This window comes from Anas acuta, chromosome 16, assembly GCF_963932015.1.
Source record: "Anas acuta chromosome 16, bAnaAcu1.1, whole genome shotgun sequence".
In the NCBI taxonomy this organism is placed as follows: Eukaryota; Metazoa; Chordata; class Aves; order Anseriformes; family Anatidae; genus Anas; species Anas acuta.
In genome coordinates, this window is record NC_088994.1 from 7,933,321 (window position 1) to 7,957,601 (window position 24,281).

A 24,281-nucleotide genomic window follows, 5' to 3' on the forward strand; every position below is an offset into this window, starting at 1 on the left:
CTCCGCGGCCTGCACCGGGCCCCGCCGGCGCTGACATCGCGGCGCGGCCGCTTCCGCCCCGCCGGCCCTGTCACGCTCCCCGCGCCCTCTCCCCTCCCCGCTCCGCTCCGCCGGGGGGCCGCGGAGAGGCCCCGCCGCGGGCCCGCCCCGCCCTCACCTGGCGCCGGTGCCGCCGCCGCCTCCTCCGTGCCTCGCTCCGCCGAGCGCGGGAGGGGCGGGGGCCGCCGTGAGGCGAGCGGGGGGGGGGGCGCGCGGGGCCCGCGCCCCGTGCCGGCGGGGGCGGGAGGTGGCGGTCGGCCCTCGGGGCGCCCGGACACCCTCCGCAGGCCGCCGCCGCCGCCGCTCCGCCTCCCGCCGCCGCCACGTGACCGCCCGCACCGCGCGCAGGCGTCCGAGCGCGGCCCCGGCGCCGCCACAGCGCGATCGGGGCCGCTCCTCACGGAACCCCCCCGGTCCCGGTCCCCGCCGCGGTCCCGGTGCTGTCCCCAAGGGCCGCGTCCTGCAGCAGGGGGCGGCGGGCGGGGAACGGGGGGAGCCCAAGCGGGATTCTGTCTGCACCGGCAGCCCGGTGAGAGACCCTTCGCCTGGGGCAGCCCTGTGGGCTTAGAGTCCCGTTTGGGAAAATAAAATAATAAAAGGGATTTCCTGCATGAAGCTTAAAAATAAATAAATAAATAAATAAATAAATAAATAAATAAATAAATAAATAAATAAATAAAAGTGTAAGAACTTTATAGAAGATTACTAGGATAAAATATCTTTAATGCAGATCGCAGAATCACAGAGTTTCTAGGTTGGAAGAGACCTCAAGATCATCGAGTCCAACCTCTGACCTAACACGAACAGTCCCCACTAAACCATATCCCTAAGCTCTACATCTAAACGTCTTTTAAAGACCTCCAGGGATGGTGACTCCACCACCTCCCTGGGCAGCCTGTCCCAGTGCCTCACAACCCTTTCGGTAAAGAAGCTCTTCCTAAAATGATGGTGGTTACTGCCTAAAATCACGCATTAGCACACCGGGGGTTTACAGCAGGGATCTACCACGAAGCAGCTTGCAGGGCACAGATCCCATCCAGGAATGTGCATCAGATCTGGCAAACCTTTATTAACACAGGGAAACTAAAGTCTCATAAAGAAGCAGTGCCATTGTAGAAATGTCTGATTTTCTTCCTGACAGTCACTGCTTTAATCAGAAAAATGATTATCTGCTCGTGGTAAACAAAGGAAGCACATGGCTCTTACTATTTAAAGCTAGTAAAATGATCAAAAGTCCTTCATGGAAATTAAGAATAAAATGTGTATGATTAGCAACTTGAGTAAGTTCTGTCTTCAAGAGGGGTGCACAGGCCCGTGGAGCTGCCTGGATCCAGCTGGAGCCAGCCCTCGCAAACCCTCCTGACGCTGGCTGTATGCAGATTACTGCTCAGTACCCAGTATAAATGACACGGGAAGAGGAAAACATTTTTTGCAAAACCTTTTAAATGCAGTAACTTCAAATCTCATTTGCCACTCAAGCTGACAACACAAGAAAAAAAATCCAATTTTTTTAATTGACATGTAAATCCATTACATTAAAAAAACCTGTTACTATGTGGCTTATGTTTATATCAAATATTTTTGGTGTATGGAGAACTTTAAGCAGATTGTTCACTTAGCATTTGTGGTTCAAACACTGCCTGCTGAGGGACAAACATTTAGTAATTCTTTGCTAAAGGATTTTTGTGTTTGTCCTTCCTCATGTATGTCTTCTGTTTCTGGGACACGGGGCCCTGCCTCTCCTCCTGCCTCTCTTCCCTAACAGGAGGCACCACAAAGGTCTGAGAAGAAGCGTGGGGGGACAAAGTCATGAAGAGTGGGGCTAGGTGAGGTGGCAATGAACACAGGCCCGTAGTCCAGGCTTGCAACTGTGCTGGCATTTTTGGTTACAGGCGCAGTGCTACCTTGATATTGGGACCAGTGTGTGACAGCTGGGGTGCATGCACCTTGTCCCAGAGCTCACTTCCCAGTCCAAAACCTTGTGAGTCAAGGTCTGGTGAGCAACCCTTCCCCAGCTGCTGAGAAATTCCCTCAGAAATACCAGAAGATGAGATGGGGCATCAGCCACGGGTTAGCAACAAGGAACATCAGGCTTGTTTGATTTTCTGTCAGGGAGTTTCTCTGCCATGAGCCTTCCACATTACAGCAGATGTTTCCTGGGCTTTGTTTTACTCTGTTCATGTCTTTAGAGTTGGAAACAGGAAGCTAAAAGACTTCTTCAGTATCTGAGAATTACCTTTCTTCCACATTTTTCTTTATACTTTCCTCTATGCAAGGACACTCTTTTTTACCTGGATGTATTTAACCTCCTCTTCTCACCAGTCTGATCTTCCCATAAAAGCTAATGCACTTCCCCATCTAGCACACAGATCATAATGCAATTCTAAAAAAATCCCTGTTTTCCTCCAAATCCTGCTGTGTTTGTCCTAGTTACAATCTTAATGCAAAGTTGACCTTTTTCTGTGTGCTTGTTTTTGTATACGTTATCCTCATTAGTACAGAGCACGTGCCATAAACCATAACAAACAATAACAAATAGGGCATTATTTTTCAACAACTGAGTTTTCTGAAAGTACGGTGTTTTCTGGAAGCACACTGAGATCTGCTCCAGCCATTCAAGTGCTTTAACTTCCTGCCCTGGGCTGAGGGGCTCCATGCAGAGAACCTTCCTGTGTCTATCACACATGGAGCTGCAAAAAAAAAAAAAAAAAAGAAAAAAAAAGCCCTTCCTTCACTAGCAGCTTGCCATCTTCCACATCCATTTAGTACTTCATAACATGCTGCTTTCCATAGCTATCTAGGATTTTGTTAATATGCGAGTGAGCATGGTGAGAATGAGAGAGGTGGGCAGCTGGCTGCAAACCCGAGGGCTAGGCTGGGGATGCCCTGGTGTTAGCATCCCCCTGCCTTCGTGGAGGTGCTGGGGGACAGTCGTGGTGGACAGACAGCCTGTAGCCAGCAGGAAGAGCCACAACTGTCAAGTAGCTGTGGTCACACAGGACTTTATGACAGGCTCAGTTGCAGAAGACAATCTGCATCTGAAAATGTTCTGGCCACTGGAGGGCCCTTCGTGGGCAGCGCAGTTTGGTGCTTGAGAGCTATGGCTGTGTAATGCCTTCTGCCCTCTGCTCCAGCCTGTTTCATTTCCATGCGGTACCTTGCCTCTCTGGAAGCTCTCTCTGCCTGCTAGAGCTCTCCTTGCGCTGACCAACATGCAGAAGTCCATCACAGAAGCAGGAAAGATCTTTCCCAGGCTGTTATGAAAACACCTGTGTGCTGCAGGAGCAATTCCCACTCCACCTGATTTGTCCTCAAACTTCAAAATCTGCAGCATCTTTGGTGCAGGATAGATACAGTTTTGTCGATCATGAAAGAGATGAACATTCATGAGAAGAAACCCACCACCTCAGCTGGGACACCCTCTGACAAGATGCTGGCAGCGCTGCACAGGGCAGGGCAAGCCCTGCTCCCACAGCCCTGCTGAGTGGCAGCAGGGGCCTCCAGCCTTTCCTCATCCCAGGCATCACCAGCAAAGTGGCTCTAATAACCCCAGTGAGCTCAGCAGCGTTTCACCCAGCCCAGGCTGGTGGGAGCAGTGCAGGCTCCAGCCTGTCCCCATGTCCATGCAGCAAACAGGAAAACGATGGGAACAGAGCGGCACAGCAGAGAAGCCAGACCATCCTTATTCCCCCTGGATGTCAGCCTTGGCCTTGTTCCTCCTTTAGGCTTTTATATGCAGTGTTCTGGGCTTTACATACACAGGTCAACAGAGGTATCCAGAGCTAGCAAAGCACTGCTTGTTAACTGCACTCATTAATGGCATTGAACCTTTGTGAGAAGCCACTGATTGAGCCAACACTTAGTGCCAGATCCTGTTATCAGCTTATCCCAATGAAAAAACTGCATACGTCGATGGGAAGCAACATGAATGTGAACCGAAACAAGTAGATTGCTTTCGAGACCATAATAGTTACATTTGACAAAGGCATCTGTTTATTTTTTTAGTTTTATTTTGTTCTTTTTTAAAATATTTTATTTATTGTTTTTCTCAGCCATCCTGTATTTTGTGTTCTGAGCTCCTCAGACACTTTGCTGTACAAGTTTCAGGACAAATTCTGCTTCAGAGTTGTTAGATATCTGCAATAGTTGGGTTGAAATCAATGCAGATGCTGCACACCCACATCTCCAGATACGGCCCTTTATTTTACAATGTCTGTCTTACCCGTACAAAATGAAGTGTCAGGAACTTCGTGGTGCCACAAATTAATTTGATCAGATCTCCTCACAACAGATTGAGTCAAAGTACCAGAGATGCTGGGCCAATTACCTGATGAAAGGTTTCAGTACTGAATACATCTGTGCTACACTGATGCCATTTTAAACAGAGAAAATGGGAAATAATTCAAAATATCTTTATTTCTCTTAGCCATTACTTAGGGGACTAAGACCCATCTTCCAATTATTCTAAATTTTATCTTTTTTTGCAATTAATTGCTCTGAAATTGTACCTTGAGGATTTCAAGTGCCCTTTTGAGTCAAGACCAGAGTCTTTATCTTACAAATGTATACAGTTTGCAGCATCAAAAGGGAATTAGGGAAAATAATTGAATGAATAAATAGGAATGTTATCTTTCAAAGTGTTCTGTAATATTTCATGCAAAGTACTGTAACAGCAGTTACCTGACTATTTATTTTGCAGTTGTGCCCAGTAAACCTCCATGTCTGAAGGACACATCATTGCTGTCCCCTACCAGAAAGTCCCAAATTTCCACCAGTATGATTCAACACACAAAAATGCATCCTCCCCTTCCTGTTAAACCCAAGGAGGTCTGTTGCAAGACATGTCATGTTTTGTGAATGCTCCAACTTTGGGCAGTGACGAGTTCTATCGCCTATGACAGAAAAACAAATAAACAGATTCGAGGTCCCTCTCGTGAGGAAAGCCTGTTCTTGCCATATGGGCAGTTTGGTGACACAGTGTATAACTTCCCAAAGATAACACTGTAATTGCCCCGTCTCTTGGCTGAGGCCGCTAACATTTGTAACAGAAAATACTGTAGATGTTCCCATCTGCCAAGTAGCTGCCTCATGGGTGGCTGCCTTTCAGTGGAGCTTAAAAACATCTCTCTCCCTCCTCAGCACAACCTGCAAGAATTAGCGTAAGGTGCTTTGAGATGCTCAGCTGGTTGGTGTCAGGAGCGATTAGTCCAATTATCTATGGTAGCTTCCTGACCACCTCAAAGCAACCCATGCATGCCCTGTGCTAAATGGCAGCTTGTGTGAGGGAGGCGCATTTTAACCAAATCGGTGTCTGAGAGGCTCCCTCAGAAAGACAGCTGGGCTAACGTGCATCAAATGACAGACCAAGGCAACAACAAACAGACATACATATGTAATAAGTACAATGGCCATAGACATGTTTGCACCATGAAGGAAATCATCACAATTTAGACTTCAGAAAATGATCAAATTCCAGATTTTTCAGTGCCAGGTGGCTCTATCTAACTTTCTAGTAAAAACAAACAAAAAATAAAATAAAATAAAATAAAATAAAATAAAATAAAATAAAATAAAATAAAATAAAATAAAATAAAATAAAATAAAATAAAATAGGAGGAAGTGTACAAGCACAGATTGAATGAAATGGTGCAGTGAACAGATGTGGTGCTTTTTTCATTTTTTAAAGTCAAGAAATGCAGAAGTATTCGTATATTCTGTATTTCGTGCTGTGGACAGAAAAATATCTCAGTGGTTTTTGCTTTGTATTGTACCGTTTCTCTCATTCTCTTCAGCTTTTCTAATAGCCACCTGAGCTGAAGTACAGGCCTGAATTTAGCAGGCAGAAAATCCCAAGCCTCTCTGTAGGGATTATACAACTGAGGCTTTCAAAGCAGACTGAGATAAGGCAGTGTAAGGAAAGCTCTGAATCCACTTAATCTGTTTCCATGTGGTTTTCAGTCCATGGTCTGTGCATTTTTTATGTATGTGTAGTATTTCAAAGATATCTCCAGAGAGTATCTAAGCAAAGTAAGTCCATTACCACTAAGCGTAAATTCACTACGGAGGAGGCTGGACTAATGTAAGAAAACTACTGGGGGGTCCATAAGTTGTAAAAAGTTGAAAACCATTGTTCTGGTTACAAAACGTGTGGTGGGGCAGCTGTTATGGGAACAAAAGCAGTGAATTGCTGGTCTACGCTAATAAAGAGGCAGACTGGTTCAAAATTGGTCTTCCAGTGAGTATGCACAGCTACTTAATTCAAAATATTTACTCAAAAAAATCAAGGTATGCAGTGATGTGAGAAAAGCAACTAATACAGGAGGCTGCATGCTGGTAAAAGTCAGCTGGCCCATACAGAACATTAAAGGATTCCCTGATATTCCAGATACAGGCACCTACAAATACTACATTAGGCTGCATTAATTATTGACTTACACAACAGGCAAAGAATGAACTTGGGAAAGAAACAGAGATAAAGTTTACAGTATTATCAGCAGCTGTTTTTTCCTGTCATTGTTTTCTTTGCTAATGGTCCTGCTCATTAAAATTAAGATGTTGATTAGAATTGGGCTTTTGAAAAGACTGAAATTAATGATAAGATGCTGCCAAAAGATGTGTCCTCCCTTCATTCCTATAACAATGACTGGGCTGCTTACATTTCAAATATTTTTTTAAAGAAAAAAACAGAGATGTATGTTGGCACCACTAACCCCCCTGTGTCACCCTGGGTAGGGAATACAGAAAGTTTACTCAGCAGTGTAGATACATGTGTGTGAATGCAGTGGTCTCACTCTGGAGAGAAGGAGGCAGCCATTTCAGAACATGCACATCACTTGGGTTGATCTCTCTAAAGCCTTGTTCAGTGAGTATGTTGTTTGGGAGGTGCTATAATATTGTGGCTCCAGCAGCATCCACGCTCCTGGGATCCTTCAGGCCAATGATGAAGCTGTTGGTTCTCCTGGCCCCATGAACTAGTGAGATCACCTTGACTTTATCCACTTCATGGCCCCTGGCTACAAGACATTCAATATCTTCTTCAGGAAGTTCACCTGTAGGGATTTTAAAAGAGGGGTTTGTAACTGAAGCCACTGTTGCCTTTGATACAAAGCTCTGTCTTAATCCTGTTGGGATCTCCAGTGTCTACAAAACTGCCTGTGGTGTTTTCAGGTGTCCCAGATAGACCTGAGTGGCCGAAGAGGACCAGCATTCACCGCCCTGAGCATGCTCTCAGCAGCAAAGAGTTGGACAGTGTTCTGTGTAGGGGAGGAAATGAGAAGATCCTGAGGATCAGTCAAACACATGGAAGACCCTCCTCTTTAGAAAAGGGGAAAAATATGTTGTTGGCACAGATAGATCAGGGAAGCTGTGGATGTCCCATCCTTGGAGGTGTTCAAGACTAGGTTGGACAAGGCCCTGAGCAACCTGATCTAGAGGGAGATGTCCCTGCCCATGGCAGGGGAGTTGGAACTGGATGGTCTTTAAGGTCCCTTCCAACCCAACAAACAGTTCTATGTTTCTGTGATCCTAATTATTCTGTTTACAGAACTAAGGGCAGTCCCTGCTCTGAAGAGCTCAATTCGAAATAATACTAATGGCATTAATCAAAGTAAGATACAAAGCAACTCAAAACAAATGACAGTAAACCAAGTTGCCAAATGTAAATTAGAACGTGATAAGCTTTCCAACCTCCTCTTTATGTAATTCTTAATCTTCCAGCCTAACTTAGGCTGTTCACTCTTCTGCTTTTATTTTTTTTTATTTGGTGTTTTGTAATTTTCATATGAACAGAAGTGCCTGAGGATACAAAACAGGGGATGCAGCTGGAGAAATCTAGCAGGCACACAAAAATCCCATACATATACCTTGTTGATTCCAAATGTCCAAAACTACAAATTAGGGCCTTTTGAAGTTTTGGATTTGTTTTAATTACGTTCTAGTTTTCAAGCCTGTGGGTCACACCTGACAGGCATTGTTAGATTTTCCTCTGAAATGGGAAGGCCTAGAAAATTTGGCTATTTTGTGTGAAATAAGAACAAAATATCATGTATGACTCTCTGTGCTAAGATATGGGGCTTTATGAAAAACACCAAATAGACCAAGACTTGCAATAACAAGGACAAGAGCTGGCAGTACAGTCTCCAGCGTGTCAGCGTTGATGCTGAATTTCCAGTACCGTCAGCCTAAAAGCCTTGTCCTAAGCCTTGTCTTCTCTGCAGCTCCCAGAGTTAGAGAGACAAACTGGAAAGTGACAGGAAAGCATTTATGGCAGTGGTAATAAAGTGTGTGAAGATCTGCTAGCTTTCATAACCTGTCTGGGTGAAGATGTGTTTACAATCTTGTTTATCTGGATACACGCAGTGACGTAATATCAGATCACACAAAAGGTTTTCAGGTAAGGCTGCTGCTCAGAGGTGGGTTGGGACAGAGGGAGGGTAGGTGAGAAGCACCCAAAAGAATTGGAAGAGGTAGTGATGGAGGGGCCAGGGACTGTTCCCAAGACAACAGCATGGCTCAGCAAGGGCTCCAAATTTTGATGAAGCTAGATTACTACTTTTGTCTGACCCCAAACCTGCTGTACCCAACAGGGATCCTACAACATGGGGAGCTGTACACTGCGCTATTGCACTTCCACAGCAGTGTGCTATGGAAATGGTGCTACTCTCCTGAACATGCCAGACCTCTAGACTGTACCACACCCAGCATCCATACTCACTGTCAACCTGCAAGGTGTTGGACTGAAGCTGTGGGTGAAGTCGACCAAGTGACAAACTTTCACTCAGATTCTTGTTAAGTGCTAAAACATTTACCAAAACCTGCGAGAGAATGAAAGATCCTCAATAGTAAAAAAGTAATGAGAGTAGAAGTGAACTTCCTGAGCATCTCCCTAATAGGTGGCTCCAACATCTGCAGTTGCAGCAGGCAAAGAAGAATTTGAATTGCTTGCCAAACTGCATGAACTAATGCAGGTTTTCAAACACACAAAGAGAACCTTGAAATGCATCCCATGTATCATTGATAGAAACATGGTAGCTCTTCAGGATTGCATGGGCATTTTGCCACATAGTTACTGCTAAATTAGAAGAGTTAGTAAGTCTGGAACTTGACATAATCTCTAAAACTGTATTTGTTACAGCCAGAAGATGTTACTTCTCACAAAACAATAGGAAACAATGGTTGGCTTTAATTTTGCCCTGAATTATGCTTTTCAAGGGTAAGGAAAATGGGAGCCAACCTTCCTTTTAATAATCCAGTGTTGTTGTGCATACAGTCATGCTACCGGCAAGTACTTCACCCAACTACAAATAATAAATTGCAAGGAGATCCCCAAATTGTAGTGAGTGCTGAGCAGGGAGGAATTTAGGCTAAAGTGCACTAAAAAGAGCTTTCCATAGGGTAAAGAGCTACCAGAGCTACACAGACTAGGACGTTAGGATGGAAAATGTGCACTGCAGGAGGAGACCCTCCCTTGGCGTTGAGCCCAGCAGCTGCTTGAGGGAGTGTGCACCCTGACACAGCACTGACCTGAACGATGCCGCTCAAGGCTTTGTCCCCATTGTTAGCTCCCAGGCACAGGTATGTCCCGCACATCCCCTCAGATGGTCTCACGATGGTGGGCAACAAGAAAGACAGGGGCCGTTTCCGAGGCTGAATGAGGTTTTGCTGCAGATGAGGAAAAGACACACCAAAAAAATTTCAGCAAGCCGACAAAGGCTTTGCTGGTGTTCAAGTTGTGCAAGTTAACTTCTTACTCTTTCTGTCTGAGCCGGCAATTACACCTCTGTAGTTTGATAAGGCTGCCACTGTCACTACTATGACAATGTTCTCTGATGTTAACAGGATCCAGCCCATTTCTTGCCATGGCTTTCATGGAAGTTTTACAGAGGAAATACAGAGCCATTCACCCACTCCTAAAGTATCAACTCAGCAAAATGGGACAGTTTTGCGATACATGGCAAGAAGAATCAACAAGGCAGCACTGGAAGATACCAGTACTGATCTGTAATTTTGTGTTTCCGAGAAATTATGATTTTTCTTCTTCTATTACTGTTAAACATTCAGAGTAGTAATTCATGAAAAGAATTCTTAATTCAAGTTCCCAAAGGACAGTTGCTCTAAAGTGCATTTGGGCTTCAAGAAAAATCACAGAATCAAAGAATTGTAGGGGTTGGAAGGGACCTCGGGAAATCATAAGGTCCAACCCCCCTGCCAAAGCAGGTTCCCTGGAGCAGGCTGCCCAGGTAGGCATCCAGACAGGTCTTGAATATCCCCAGAGAAGGAGACTCCACAACCTCCCTGGGCAGCCTGTCCCAGTGCTCCGTCACCCTCACCGTGAAGCAGTTCTTTCACATGTTGGTGCAGAACTTCCTGTGATCCATTCTGTGGCCATTGCTCCTTGTCCTGTCCCCACAAACCACTGAAAAGAGGTTGGCCAAATCCCTCTGTCTCCCACACTTCAGATATTTACAAACATCAATAAGATCCCCCCTCAGTCTTCTCTTCTCCAGGCTGAACAGACCCAATGCTTGAAGATGGCCTCCAGAACAAGCTGTTCCCTTTCCAGGGACAGAGGTGAGACTGACTGGCCTGTAGTTTCCCAGATCCTCCTTCTTGCCCTTTTTGGAGACCGGAGCAACACTGGCTATCCTCCAGTCTTCAGGCACAAAAATAGGTGCCTTAGACATGCAGCTGCACTATGCTATTTGACAACATTGCATTATAGTGATAACTGGTACACAAAAAGCCTTCTGCTTACTCTGTTTCAGTGGCTTGTATAATAAAAAGATACAAAGAACTGTCTATAGAAAGCTACTAAGTTATTAATAAGGCAACAAACAGCCTCACCATTGTGGAGAAAAGAAAAAAGAAAAAAAAAGTTGTGCAGACAACTCAAAAAAAAAATTGTCACATTGTTCATTACCGGCCTGGGAATGGAGTGGTTCATTGTTTTGTTTTGCCAGGAGAAGTCCAACATCTGGCTGTTCAGAAGGATTCCAGAAGGTGTTATTATTCCACTACCAAAGGGACGATTCAAAGAACTGAAAAGAAACAAGAAGAAATCTCATAATATTCCTCTCGGTGATTTATTGTACACCTTGAGGCCTTCAGTCCTCCATTTTTTTCTACAATCTTGGTTTGACAGAGAATATTCTATGTTTGTTTTTTTTTTACAGTCAGTAAGATGTGCACAGCAGGAGTCTCCATGTATTTGGGAGCAGGCACAGTGACCACATGGGTAATGGTGGGCCAGACCCTCGTTGTACTGAAGGATTCTCCTCTAGATGATGAGTCTGTCTCCATGCTGCTGAATTCATCACCTCTCTAGGGAGCAGACTCTGGCCAAACCAGGAACACAAGGGCTGTGGGCAGAGTTAGTAAGGTTGCACAGGGCAGAGCAGTACCTCAAAGCCTTCACAGCCCACATATCTCCATCCCATCTTCCCCATTCTTCTTGTTGCAGGACTAACTGGGACAGAACAGCACCATCAGGGCTGGGGAGCTTGGAAATGCTGTTTTTACTTTAAGGATCAATTCAAAATTTATTCTGTGACCACAAATCTTGTCTAGAAAAGCACAACCTCTCTCACTAAACTTTACCTTTTGAGGCTCTCTGAGGGGCAGACCATGGGCTGACCCAGTAGGCTTGAAGCAGCAGCTCTAGGCTAGGTTTGTTTTGGGGGGGAAGCCTGCCGCCCCCTGTGACAGAGCTTCAGATATGGCTCCATCCTGTCCTGCTGAACCTGCTTTATTCTCGCCGCTCCCACCCTCTGAGCATATTGTGGAGAGAAGCAACTCCTTTACCTTACAGCCACAACAATGAAGTCGTCAGGCCCCATGACAAGAACCTGGCTGGCAGCAGGTCCGCTCTCCACAGAGAAGTGCGGCAGGCGGAAATCAGACGAGAAGGACTGGGAGTCGTTAATCAGCTGGCGCAAGGAGTTAGCTTCTGATTTGCTTCAGCAATGAGGGAGTGAAAGGGATAAGAAGGCAATGAGCTTAGAATGCTTGACATCTCTTGGTGGGAGTACATCTACATAGCTAAGGGCTGTGCTTCTCTGAGGAGGCTGGTCCTAAGGACAGGGAGCTCCTCTGGTTCATCTGATGGAAGGAAATGAGTAGGCTCAGCCCACAAAACAAGGGAACACCATGAACCTCCCAGGCTCTATCTGTGGGCACGAACTCACCCACTGACAGTCATGAGGTGTCACCACTGGCTGAGTGCTGGTCCTCTGAGTGCAGAGGAGGGTGAGACAGATCCAGCACTGGCCACCAACCATGGCTAAACCTGGCTCTGAGGTAGCAGGCTGGGCTGAAGTCCTGAGTCTGGCCTCTCCTGCATCATTGGATGTACTGCAGAGAGAGTTTGTCTGACCTCCTGAGAAGGAATAGTTAGAGGGCTCAGAAAGTGGGAGGAACCCTCAAGATCAAACTGGCTCCAGAAAACCTCTGTGTAAGGACATTTGATGATTCATCTCCAGAGACCTGTGGTACCAGCTGTGATCCTTGTGGGAAAGTGATCGCTAGGCTGGACACTCAAAGACTGACCTTTCCTCAGTAAAACAGAGGCAGAAAAACCTCAGGTCTCCCTGTGCATTGAAAAGAGTAAATCCCCAAATGATATCCAGATCAGACATCTTGCAACTACCACTGTGCCCATCAGCCTCAGACCTACCTCAACATGCTTTCTGCAGCATGAGTGACAGACACATCATCGGATGGGTCTCCCAAGTTGCTAGCTTGACTCAGGGCTACTTTTAAGGTCTGAGTTGAACACACAAAGAAAGAAAGAAAGACAGACAGACATATAGCATCATTTAGGTGGACCTGGAAAACCATCTTTGATACCCCAAAGAGGAGGTACCTGCTCATCCAACATGTTGGCTAAACCCTATGAACTCAAATGTCCACTTCAGTGAAAAGGGCTGCCACATGGGTATGGGGATCAAGGGGCATCAGATTTTCATGGCAAACTGTATGCTGAGGGAGCTGAGTGTATCAGGTGATATTTTATGTATGAGGGAGCAGCAGGCTCCAGAATCTGCAACTATCTGAGGCAGCAGCACAGCTCAGATTTACACTTTAGCAGTCTATTTGCTCATTCTCCTCTGGGAATTACCTAAAAACAATTTTGTACAACCAAGGAATAAATGAATTATTCTCCAGCAGCCTAACAAATTCAGACAAATGTTGAATCTCCTCTTACCTCTGCCATCCAGTGCAAGATATTCCCCCTGGATGCTTGACTTGAGATGTTAAAGCCCTCAAGGATGTTCAGTGCTGTGATCAGTGCAGGACCTGCATGTGGAGGTGGGGGAGTCAAAACAAGATGACCTGTGAAGGGAAGAAGAGAGAAATGAAGTTCCATTTTTAGATACTGTTCAGTGATAATTCTTTCCCATAAAGTAGTATTCTTGAGGATGGGGAAGCCTTTCCAGATTTGGGGAGATAATTAAAAAGTGTTTCCTAAAATATTCCTGCTGTGTCTTTCTGTTTCTTTAAGATGCATAAAGGAAGTCCAGAGAGGGATGTTTCTTTACATCTGAAATTCAATTCTTGTTGGTTGGCTGTGTGGTTTCTGGACTTCAGTATGGCTGAATGGAGATGAAATGGGTTTGTAATGTTACAGCTGTACGGAGAGTGAATACAGGGATTTCTATAAGAATATGATATTTTATAAACTTTTTTTTTGCATAAAACAAACTTTTCTCCTCTGTAGATCAACTTTGGGAGTCATCTTCAGATGTAGGCAGTAGTGTGTGATCCAGCTACATCTAGATATTGCATCAATGTGTGACCATGTTGCATCTTTACATGGTAAAATTCTATCAAAACACAATGGGTCACTACCAAGGAAAAAAACAGGCCCATTTGAAAGTTCTAGAAACCTCCTGAACCTCCTCTGATGCATCAGGCTCAGTAGGAAACAGAAGGAATCTCCCAGAAGGGCTTTTCTGCAGATGCCATTATAGACATTGTCACCTCCTGCCAGATGAAGCAAACTTTTAACTGCAGTTGCGTGGCAGTGGGTCAGGCAGCAGCATTTACCTCGATATACCGTGTGGACAGGATCCTCCACTATGACGCTGTAATTGCTGAAGTCTTCCTCCACCAAGACTCCTCCATAGTTGTGCACCTGAGTGGGAGAACAAGGCAGTGCATGCTGAAAAAGCTGGGTCAAGGCTTTCTGCATTCCTCATGCTGGCCTGGGTGAGCAATCACCATGTTGTTAAATACCTGTGAGATTTCTGACCACTTCCAGTGCAATCCAGGCGCTATTTTTTTCAGGATCCCTTGAATAATCTGTGTTTTCATGGCCTTGGTGGCCTAGCTCACCACTCACTACCTCTGGAAGCTCTGCAGCTCACCTTCAAAAGCTCACCCACTGAGCTCACTCTAGCTGTGCTGGAAGTTCTGCCAACCCATGAGGATGGGGACTTGCATTGCCTTGCAGCCTTCTTCCCCCTTTTCCCCCCCCCCCCGGTGGCAAGGATGCATATGTTAATGGTTATGAAGCATTTGACTACTTCCAGGAAGGACCCTGGGTGCAGCAGGTGCCTATCATAAGAAACCTTTATGCCTCAATTCCCGCCCTATTTTTAATTATTTCAGGTGATAGAAATGTTGATGTACCCTTGGTCTTTCTGTAATACTTTCCCAGAGGTAGAACGTACTGGGTTTAGTAATTCTCATGTATGCAGTAAAGGTGGGTAATTCCCTCCACTGCAGGTCCTCTATGGCTGAATCATGATGGAAATAGACCATCATGGACCATCATGATGGAAATAGACCATCACTCTGCTGGCCTTAAAATCCCCTGACACAAGTACCACAGTCAGTACACAGGTGGTACTGTGCTCGTGGGCCACCTCTTGTCTTTCTCCCAGGAGAAGCCATGCAGGCTGTTAAGAGGTTCTGCTACTGTGTGACCTCTGGATTTCTATCCAGAACACCCAACTTGGCAGGAAAACTCCAGCAGAAGTGGTGGAGTCACCGAAGCAGGAAAGCTAAAGTAGTGTGTATCTAGAGGGGTTAGCATGTCAAACCACCCCAAAACTGCAAAAGAAATTGTAGCTCCTCTGTGGAGTGCCTGTTCCCTCCCTAAGGCGATCCTAGAGAGCCAGCCATGTTGCTCTCAGTGGCTGAGATCAGCCTGTGCCAGAAGCTCCTGGAGCTCGGCCAAAGGAGAGCTGGGGCGAAGCTGCAGGACATGGGGCAGGTGGAGTCAGAGGGCGCAGAAAATACAGAAAACCCATTCAGCCACATACTGCAGACACCGTCTCAAATTCCCTGGATAACACTTTTCTGCACCAGTGCCTTCCCAGCTCATGATAGAAACAAAGGGTAGGGTGTTTTGGAGTTTTAACACCCCTTCCTTTGCTGAAACAATAAACATTGTGAAGCTGATGTGGGAAGCCAGCACTTTGCTCTGCAACCGAATTTGGGCTAGCACACTTGATCCAGAGCCTGGTGAGGTCCTTTGTGTTGCAACCCTGGGCCTTGCTCCTCCACGGAGAGCCTGTGTTTCCCTGCAGCAGCCCTCAGATCAGGGGAAAGGAGTGATAAAGCAGGGTTAGGCTGTGGAGATGCACCACAAGCTTGGGACTTCTGTTCATTGTTCTCCACCTCCGCTGTGGTCCATGTGAACCATAGGAGAAGGTTTCCTAACACAGAGCTCACATGTCTAAGGCTGGAGCTGAATAAGCCCAGCCCAGATTCCTGATGACGTGTTGAAGGAGCATCACCTGAAACATGGTGACAGGGGAAAATGGTCCCACTAACCACCCTGACTGCAGCTACACAGGTATAAAGTAGATTTCCAGTATAACTTACATAAAAATTGTCTTAGTGTGCTCATAAATATTCATCACCTCTCCCACTCTGGCCACAGTAGTTTTTGTTTTTTGTTTGTTTTTTTTACTGGAGTAATTCCTTGTTTTTTCCTTCTTTTCTAGAGCACCTCCAGCAACAGGAGTTAAACTTGGGCAAACCTAAGTGGAACCAAGACTGTCTGATCATCCACCCACAAAGCTCACAGTTTTGTTTTCAAATCATCCTCACAGAGCCTGTAACTCACACAGTCCCATTAACGACAACAATTTTCTTCTCACCAGTAGTGCACCTCTCCAATAAGGAGTGAGGAGCTTATCTCCAGGTGTTGTCCCAGCTTAACGAGGTGATGTGACAGGTGGCATTCCCCTCCCAGGCTGTACTGTGCCGTGGCCTTGGGCAGAGACAAGGACAGATGTGTCTCACCTCAGAGATGATCTCCTGGGTCAAGTTGCCGCTGTAGAAGGCTGATGGCCCTTCTGCTCCCACCAGCTCCAAGACGGCTGCGAGGTCCAGGCGCCTCACAAACATGCCAGGCAGCAGAGGCTGGCCGTCTGGCAGGAAGATCTCCCGGAATTTGTCAGAGTAGTTCAGGTCCTTCAGTTCAGTCAGAGCTTTGGCTGTGGGTGAGAAGGGGAGGGGCAGGGGAAGGGCATCCAGAAACCCCAGGATGCGTGGACATGCAGGGGACCTGGGGACTTGCTGCTGCCTCTTGCCATTTCCAAACCAGCGAGACAGACCACAGGCGGGTAGATTGCATCCCCACTGCAGCTAGGAAGGAAACCCAAAGAAACCCCACCACCTCCCCACCAGCCCGGGGGAAGGGCTCCAGGTTAGCTGTCACCGTGCTCCCCTCTTGTAGACCCCTGCTTTGACTTGCTCACCTCCCACCACCACCCATTCCCAATTCCAAAGCGTTCTGATACCCCACATACAACCACCTACTCCCTCTCAAGCCCTGCCTACAGCCTGGTACCCTTGTGGTGGCTTCCTCTGCACGGAGCAGCCACCTTGACTCCCCAGCATGTGCTCACCCAAGTCATGTGTGACATTAAACCCGTCCTGAGCAACAGCAGCCACGAGGCCCAGCAGCTTTGACCAGGAGAGCCTGCCAAAGGAGAGCAGAGGAGGAGCCGTGTGCCTTGGAGGTGCGTGGCACAGCCACCGGAGCGGGCAGGGGCTGGCCTCTGCACCTGGGGGCTCTCGGCACACCAGGCTGCAGGGCCAGTTGTGGCCAAAATGAGCACTGAGCTTTGTCATTTCTTTTCAGCAGGATCATCGCAGTGATCCGTGTTGTGCCCCAGAGGAAATGACAATGCAAAGATGGGGAAATGGGCATCTTTGGAGCAAAACCTCACATTCCTGAGCAGTTATTCAGACTCTCCCTTTTGCTGTCCCAGTAGGGCAACAAGGACAACCACATTTCTCAGTGTCTATCTAAAGAGAGAGCTGAAAAATGTATGAAAATGCGTGAAAATATTCTGCACATATTTCTAAGATAACATTAACTGTCTGTCCTGTTAGAAAACATTTGCCAGAATTTCACTTTGTAGAAAATCTGACCAAGCTGATTTATTTCGTTAAATAAAGCGCCAAAAGATGAAGGTACTTTTCAACACAAGCCCACAGCTACCCGCTTACTAATGTTTTTGACTAGTGGCTGAGAGCACAGTCTGATGGTGAGGGGCTGCATACTCCCAGCTCCCCGGGGACCGTGGGGCACAGCCTGCGCGGGGCAGAGAGCTTACCTCCCATGCAACTGGTGCGCCTGGTGCATGCCTTGTATCATGCCTGGCACCCCCACCAGCAGACCTGGCTGTAGAAAAGGAAGGATGAAAAAGAAGAGTAGAGTCTCCTTCCTGTGAGGACATGGTCCCCAGCTGCAAGTCAAGGAGCTGCACTTCATGCTCATAAGGAAGGTGTTTGCATCGTTTTTAGGAGACAAGAAGGGGTCTGTAGCAACACACTAAATTAGGGAATAAGTCCTTGGAAGGAAAGAGGAAACTGCAATACCAGTGTCAGCCCAACTAGGTCAGGAGAAATAACCCAGCAGAATGACACAGGACCTTGCTCCCTCCTGGAACTTCTGTTCTCCCAGCTACCCCCTGCTGGAGGGAGATGCCTTACTCCCTGCCCTCACCCCAGCGGACCTCCTTGCTCCCCAAGCCCTGCACACTCCAGGCATTCCAGGGATGATGAAGGAGCGTTTCCCACAGGCTCCCCATGTCTGCAGGGCATGGACGTCCCATGGTGGACGAGGTCTCCAGCCACTTCCCTGGGCATCTTCCACTGGACCCAGGAGCTGTTGGGAGAGGACAGCTGGGGACACCAGCCAGCTCTGGCCCCGAGGGAGGGCTCCTCACCTTGGTGTCCTTCTGCAGGTCCCCTTCCAGCGGGATGCCCAGGGGAGCCACCTCACGGAAGTCGATCACCTGGCTCCGGTTCTTCCGGATGTCGTGGACCAGCATCACCCCACCCCTGTGGCAAAAGTGGGGTCATGGCATGGCACCGTCTGTCCCAGATGCAGCCACTGCCATAATGCCAGCACAAAGCATGGGTTTGAATTGACTGAGCCTGCAGCAAGGCCGGGTCAGCCCCTGACAGCCTGCCCAGAGAGCCACTGGCTCTGTTCCACTGTTGGGCTAGGACAGTGTGGGATTTGCTTTCTAATACTAGCTGTTTTGCAACAAAGCAGGTGCTTTGCTTACAACGGAGCAACCTCCTGCCCAGCTTGGAGGAGCTATCAGGTGGTTTTATGCAATGCTCCCAGGATCTCCTGTGAAGCCAAGTGCACTGGGCCCACGCAGGCGCCAGCCCAGGGATGTACCGGGAGCAGGAGGGGAGTCGGGGCCGGCTGGAATCGGGCCTTGGGCTCCTGCTAACGAGAAGCAGAGTTTACAGAGGGAAGCGCTCGATCTCTGCAGGTGCTGGGATTGACCCTGGGTGCTGTGAGCTGCTGGCACCCCGCACTGGGGCTCAGTCACCCACAGTCACTTTTCAACTCTCTCAAGCCTGCGGCTGGCACTGTGCTGGCAGCTGCTACCACAGGCACAGAATTTCCCTCACAGGGGGCTCTGTCCCTTGCTGCCACATCGGGCCCTTTCAGTGGCTGCAGCCTGTGGGAAGGTCAATATCCCCATGCAGACATGGACACGTCCTGAGGCCAGAGTCCTGGTCCTGCATGCTGTAGCTTGGCAGGACAGGAACCAACACGCTTGAGCCCACCCGCAGAGGGCAGGGGTCACCACCTACCCGCCGATGCCCGACACGTGGGGGTTCACAATTCCCGCGCAGAGGGCTGAGGCGATGGCTGCATCCACCGAGGAGCCCTGCTTGTTGAGCACCTTGATGCCCAGGGCTGTGCAGTGGGCAGCGTCCGTCACCACGGCACCGTGCTGGAAGATCTGCCGGAGAGGAGATGGTTGTACCAGGCTGTCAACCCGCTTCGGCCAGGTAGCCGCAGGGCCAAGCTGCTCTGCTCCCAACAGCCACGTTTTGAATTCCAGTAAGAAAGCAAATAATCAAAAAAATGCACAAAACTCCCATTCTGGATTTGCAGCCAGGTCTGCCCTGATGGGCATGAGGTGGAGAAGATGACCATGATGGTTGTATGCCCCTCAGGCTACAGCTGAAAATGTTCTGTGGTGTATTTTTCCTGAAGGTGGCATGACCCTACAACCACGCTGCCTTTGCTCTGCAGAGGAGCACTGCTCCATGGGAGGGTTTTGCTGAGGGGTCAGCTCTGATTTCAGCAATCCCCCTGCACAGATCCTTCCAGAGATGGGCCCTGACATATGGATCCCTAAAACTCTGCAAGTGGAGATGCACAGACATTACCTCCTGCTGTTCTAAGAGCAGCTCTTGAAAAGCATTCACAGCTGGCTCTGACTATGGCTGGAGAGACACCAGTGGGGCTGCCTGCTGCCCCCACATCACCCCCAGACCTGCTGGGCACAGCTGCCCCAGCACGGTGCAGGAGCTCAGACCTCAGTCTGACACCACCAATTGCCCCCAGCTCCTAAAAAAGCAACACGATAAAGCTTTCAGACAACTCGGGATATTCTATGATTCTACGAATTTAGGACAATTGCTGAGAGAGGGACTCAGCACCCAGGGTCTCGCTGACACCTACCAGGGCTAAACCACTGGCAAGGAGGCAGATGAGGGAACCTCTTCTGTTTTCAGAGCCAAAGCCCACAGCATGCTCTAAAGCCAGTTTCATCTTACCTGAGGGTCCCCGAAATAGATCTGCATGATCAAGGCCACCGTGACCCCTGTGGCGAAGGTGAGGCAGGCAGTGATGATGACAGTCAGCCCATCCTGCCGGCAGCTGCAGTCTCCGGAGAACGGGTCCTTGCTGGTCTCCCGCAGAGGGGACACGTCCTGGCTGCCCATCTCCGAGGAGGACGAGGGCAGGCGCTGGAGACGTGCAGACTTCAGGAAGGAGTCTGGGTCTTTGTGAGCAGCAGGGAGAAAACAAGGGTTAGGTATTGAGCAACACAGGGCTCCTGTTGCAGTGTTTACCCAGCACTAACATTACATGGAGCTGTGTCCAGCAAGGCTATTACCTTCCCTATTGATACCAGCTCTCAATAGACTTTCTGGCTCAGATGCTGCTCTGGGCTCTTTTATTGTTTCCTTCCTTTAGCTCTACCTATTCCAAGATGACTTCCATGGAGATTAAGAGGGAAAAAAAAAAAAAAAAAAAGATGGAATTTTTCTCCATTTTAGTCTGTTCACAAGCTTCCAGGGACGGACCCATTTGGATGGCTGACTTGCAAACAGGTCTCAGAAATGCATCAAGACTGAAGAAGAGGAAATTCAGATTTGAAAGAGCAGCAGCCTTATTTGGAGCTATGCTTGAGCATCTGAGCAAAATAGAGGCCCAGGCACAGGAAACATCCACTGAAGCATGACGAAGTGGGGGGCAGAGAAGAACAAACCTGCAAATTGGACCTCAGCGGGTCCTCCAGGCCTGGCTGCAGGACAGGCTTTGCTTGAATTCCTTCCTCTGGCTGACGAGATCCCCTACGAGATCCAGCTGCGTGCTGAATGCCCAGGTGGTGAATGCAATGGGAGAGAGTTTTGGCCAGGCAGAAAGCAAGTCTCAGGGTGACCAAAAAGATCCAAAACATACCTTGACTCTGCCCAGATCAGCTGCTGCCTTTGAGGTAGGGAGGAGGCCTGCTGAGCACACCCAGACAGCACCGTTTGGGCTGTCCCTGATGGTCACCACCTGGCCCCGATCGGCTCAGGGCAGCCAGGAGGTCCTGGGGCTCCCCAAAAACAAGCAGGGCAGGAAGAGGAGCACTCAGCAGCAAGGGCGAGGTGCTCAGGACTGCTCCCCACCAGTCTGCAGCGGGGCTGGCCTGGACTGGGGGATTGTGAGCTGCTGGGGCCCAGCAGGAGTTTGGGGCACAAACCTGGAACTTTGGCTGGGGAGATGAAGGCTGAGGGGTCCCTACAGCCCAGCTCGTCACTCGCTCAGCAGACATCCAAGGGGTGGTGATGGTGGTGGCAGGGTTGTGTGCCTGTCCTGGGGCCGTTCTGTTCTGGGGACATTTCTGGATGTGGTGACAAGCAAGCAGAAAGCCCCACAGCCCCGCTGCACCTCTGCCTCCTCTGTCAGAAGCACCTCCCTGGGGGCTGCCACCCTGTCCTGTGACAGTACCCCAGGGCCATGCTCAGCCCCAGGCAGGTCGCTGGGACCAGGCAGGGGGGTGGCAGCTCTAATTTCAGTAGCGCTGCAACCCCACAGCCAGAGAATCCCCTTGGAGTGAGATTAATCCCCTTCATACCACAGGGACTCAGGAGCAGAGCTGGGAAGGCCACAGAACTGGCACCTCTGGTCTGAGCACATGGAGCTGCAGCGTGTGGGCAGGGGGACCCAGCTGAGGGCAAAGTACCCCAAACACCGGCTACATGCATTGAGGCCCTGCTGCAAGGACGTGGTCAAGCATCGCTCGTTGGTGGGAAGCAGAGAGTAATTTCTTTCCTCTGCACTTCCACACAGCCTTTGCTTGTGTTTTTTTTTTGTTTGTTTTTTTCCCTTTCCCTTTTCCCTTTAGTTAAATTGTTTCATTAATAATATTTTTCCTTTAATAATTATTTTTCATTTAATTAAATTATCCTTATTTCAGACCGTGAGTTGTTTCTTTCCTTTTCTTCTTCCCCTCCTCTTCTGAGGGGATGAGAGAATGGTTGTGGTGGAGTTCAGCTGCCTAGCAAGGTAAAACCACCACACACGTGGACAGCGTGGCCATGATTTGGCAGGAACGGGCTGATCTGGAGCACAGGGCAAGAAGCATCCTGTGCGGTTAATGTGCAGGTGCCTGTCCCAGCACCAGTGTTCCCCCTTCTTCCTTGCAAGAGAAGCCACCAAACCCTACTTGGCTTCCACAGGAGCTGTGGAGGAGGCCTGTTTTCTTGTGGGAACCGGCGCTGTGGGGACACAGGACCACCTTGGCTCAGGACATGCTGCGGTGGGGCCAGCAGAGGCCAGAGCTGTTTGCGTGCCCCAGTGGGCACTTGAACATGGCACTCTGCAGTCCTTTGGGGTGGTTCTCCCCATCACCAACAGCACAACAGTGTACACCCCTGTTAGTGAGACCATCTGTGTGGCAGAAACCAAAGGTCTGGATTACCTCCCCTATGGGTTTGGCAGATGATGTGGCATGAAGAAGCATGGATGGCTTTTGCAACACACACATGATGTCAGACGAGTGCGAGGCTCCACGTGGCAGCACAGGAAATGCAGTTCTTCCAGGTGGCACCTGGGGACACCAAGTGCTCGGAGTGGAGACCTGCACCTGGCAGGACCCCAGCATAGCCCAAACCACAGAAACCTCTGCTTGTGCCCCACACACAAAACAAGAGATCTCGTGCTACTCCTGCCATACTGCCCACGGCAACTTCACCTTGCAGGGTCCAGTCACAGGGGAGTACTGGGAGGAATGGGATGAGGACAATGAAAACCACTTGGACACAGTGAGATGAGGCCTAGGACACGGTACGAGTGGCGCTGACATCCACCTGCGGGTTATCGAGCAGTCCAGGAGCTGCATGCACTTGGCTGCGGAGCAATTTGTGACCAATTGTTGTCACTCCTCAGACCCCAAATCCTGCTCCCTCAGCAAATGGGTCAGAGCAGGAGCAGGCCCTGGGACTAACGAAACCACGTGCAGTGAACTGCAGTCAGTGGTGCTACACAAGGAAGAGCTCAGGGCTTGTGGTAGTTACTGGGGAATCTTAGGCAGTGAAGGCCTATGTTGCTTGTGGAAACATGACATGGAGGAGAAAAAAAAATACTCTGGACTATTTACAAGAAAGCAATAAAATAAAAACAGGCAAAAGGTTTTCTCAAGGATGAAAGGTACACCTGGCTTTATTAAAATCATGCATCTGGCAGGAAGGAGTGCTAGCTCTTTGCCCAAGTCCTTGTATCTGCTGCTAACACCATCTTCCAGGGCAGTCCCAGTGCCTGCTACTCTAGGCATGGCCCAGCAAGACCAATGAGGGGCTCTGCAAGGACTGGGAAAAATAAGGAGGTGGGAGCCCAGCAAGCTCCTGCGTGCTGTGTACAGCACCAAGGCCAGGAAGGCACCACTCAGCCCCCCTGGAGCACATGGCCGAGGCAGACAGGACGAGCAACACCAGCTGTTTGCAGTGGGAAAGGCTGAAATGTGGATGCGAGCTGTGAAATGAATGAGACGGAGCTGTGCTTTGATGGCATCCCCCACGCCGATCCGCTCTGCCCGGGCAGCGAGGCGACAACGTGCGGCAGCCCCCAGGGCCCTGGGGTCGCCGTGGCTCGGCCGTGCCGCCCGCAGCTCGGAGGGGAACGCGGGGGGAGACGGCAGCGACCCCGGGGAGGCCGCGAGGGACCGGGCGGGGGGGGAGGTGGGTGGGTGCCGGGTTGACCTGGCGGCCCTGGCACGGCGCGGGGTTGGGGGGCGCCGCGGGGGCCGGGAGCATGCGGGGCCGGGCCGCCGCCCCTCACCCGTGTCCTGCTCGCCCAGGAACGCGTCCTCCTCCTTCCGGGCTCGGAGGCCGCCCTCGGCCGCTCCGCCCGCCTCCTCCTCGGGCAGGCGGGGGAAGCTGGTGATGCTCATGTAGTCCACGGGGGAGTAGGCGCCCAGGGCGCGCTGCCGGCCCCCCCCCGCCGCCGCCTCCGCTTCAACCGCGGGCCCCGCCGCGCCCCCCGGTGCCGCCATCCCGCCCGGCTCCGCGCTGCCGGAAAGGGCCGGGCCCCGCCGGGCTCCGCTCAGAGGCGGCTCCGCAGCGCCCCCAGCCCCCGGGCCCCGCCTGACGAGACCCGGGAAGGGCCCGGAGCGGCCTCCGTGCGCCCCCCGGCGAGGGAGGGAGGCCGGGCCAGAGCTCAGAGAGGGGGGCTGCTTGAGGGGCTGACCTAAAAAACA

At 49.6% G+C, this 24,281-nt stretch overlaps 2 protein-coding genes across 8 annotated transcripts in view; both read right to left on the reverse strand.

The window, feature by feature from the left end:
* NCOA6 (nuclear receptor coactivator 6) overlaps positions 1-367 on the reverse strand; it is a 44,108-nt gene extending 43,741 nt beyond the window's left edge. For 2 of the 4 annotated variants that reach the window (XM_068700634.1, XM_068700636.1), the window contains exon 1: positions 158-367. The gene's annotated coding sequence lies outside the window, so the exon portion shown is untranslated. The remainder of the gene's footprint in view (positions 1-157) is intronic. The other 2 variants (XM_068700632.1, XM_068700635.1) reach the window with 1 other exon arrangement.
* A 3,664-nt stretch (positions 368-4,031) lies between these two features.
* Positions 4,032-24,130, reverse strand: GGT7 (gamma-glutamyltransferase 7). 4 transcript variants are annotated; one of them, XM_068700363.1, is made up of 16 exons: positions 23,864-24,130; positions 20,808-23,557; positions 20,092-20,318; positions 19,117-19,268; positions 18,228-18,342; positions 17,613-17,680; positions 16,899-16,972; positions 16,291-16,484; positions 14,083-14,170; positions 13,241-13,368; positions 12,710-12,798; positions 11,839-11,991; positions 10,958-11,075; positions 9,562-9,699; positions 8,753-8,852; positions 4,032-7,088 (listed from the first exon to the last, which is right to left on the reverse strand). In XM_068700363.1, exons 3-16 carry the CDS (start codon positions 20,257-20,259, stop codon positions 6,925-6,927), a joined length of 1,749 nt encoding a protein of 582 aa, XP_068556464.1. In that variant the 5' UTR covers positions 20,260-20,318; positions 20,808-23,557; positions 23,864-24,130; the 3' UTR covers positions 4,032-6,924. The 4 variants fall into 4 exon arrangements, with proteins under 4 accessions (XP_068556464.1, XP_068556461.1, XP_068556462.1 ...); XM_068700360.1 differs by lacking the exon at positions 20,808-23,557; XM_068700361.1 differs by having other exon boundaries at positions 20,808-24,130.
* Between the last annotated feature and the right edge of the window lie 151 nt (positions 24,131-24,281).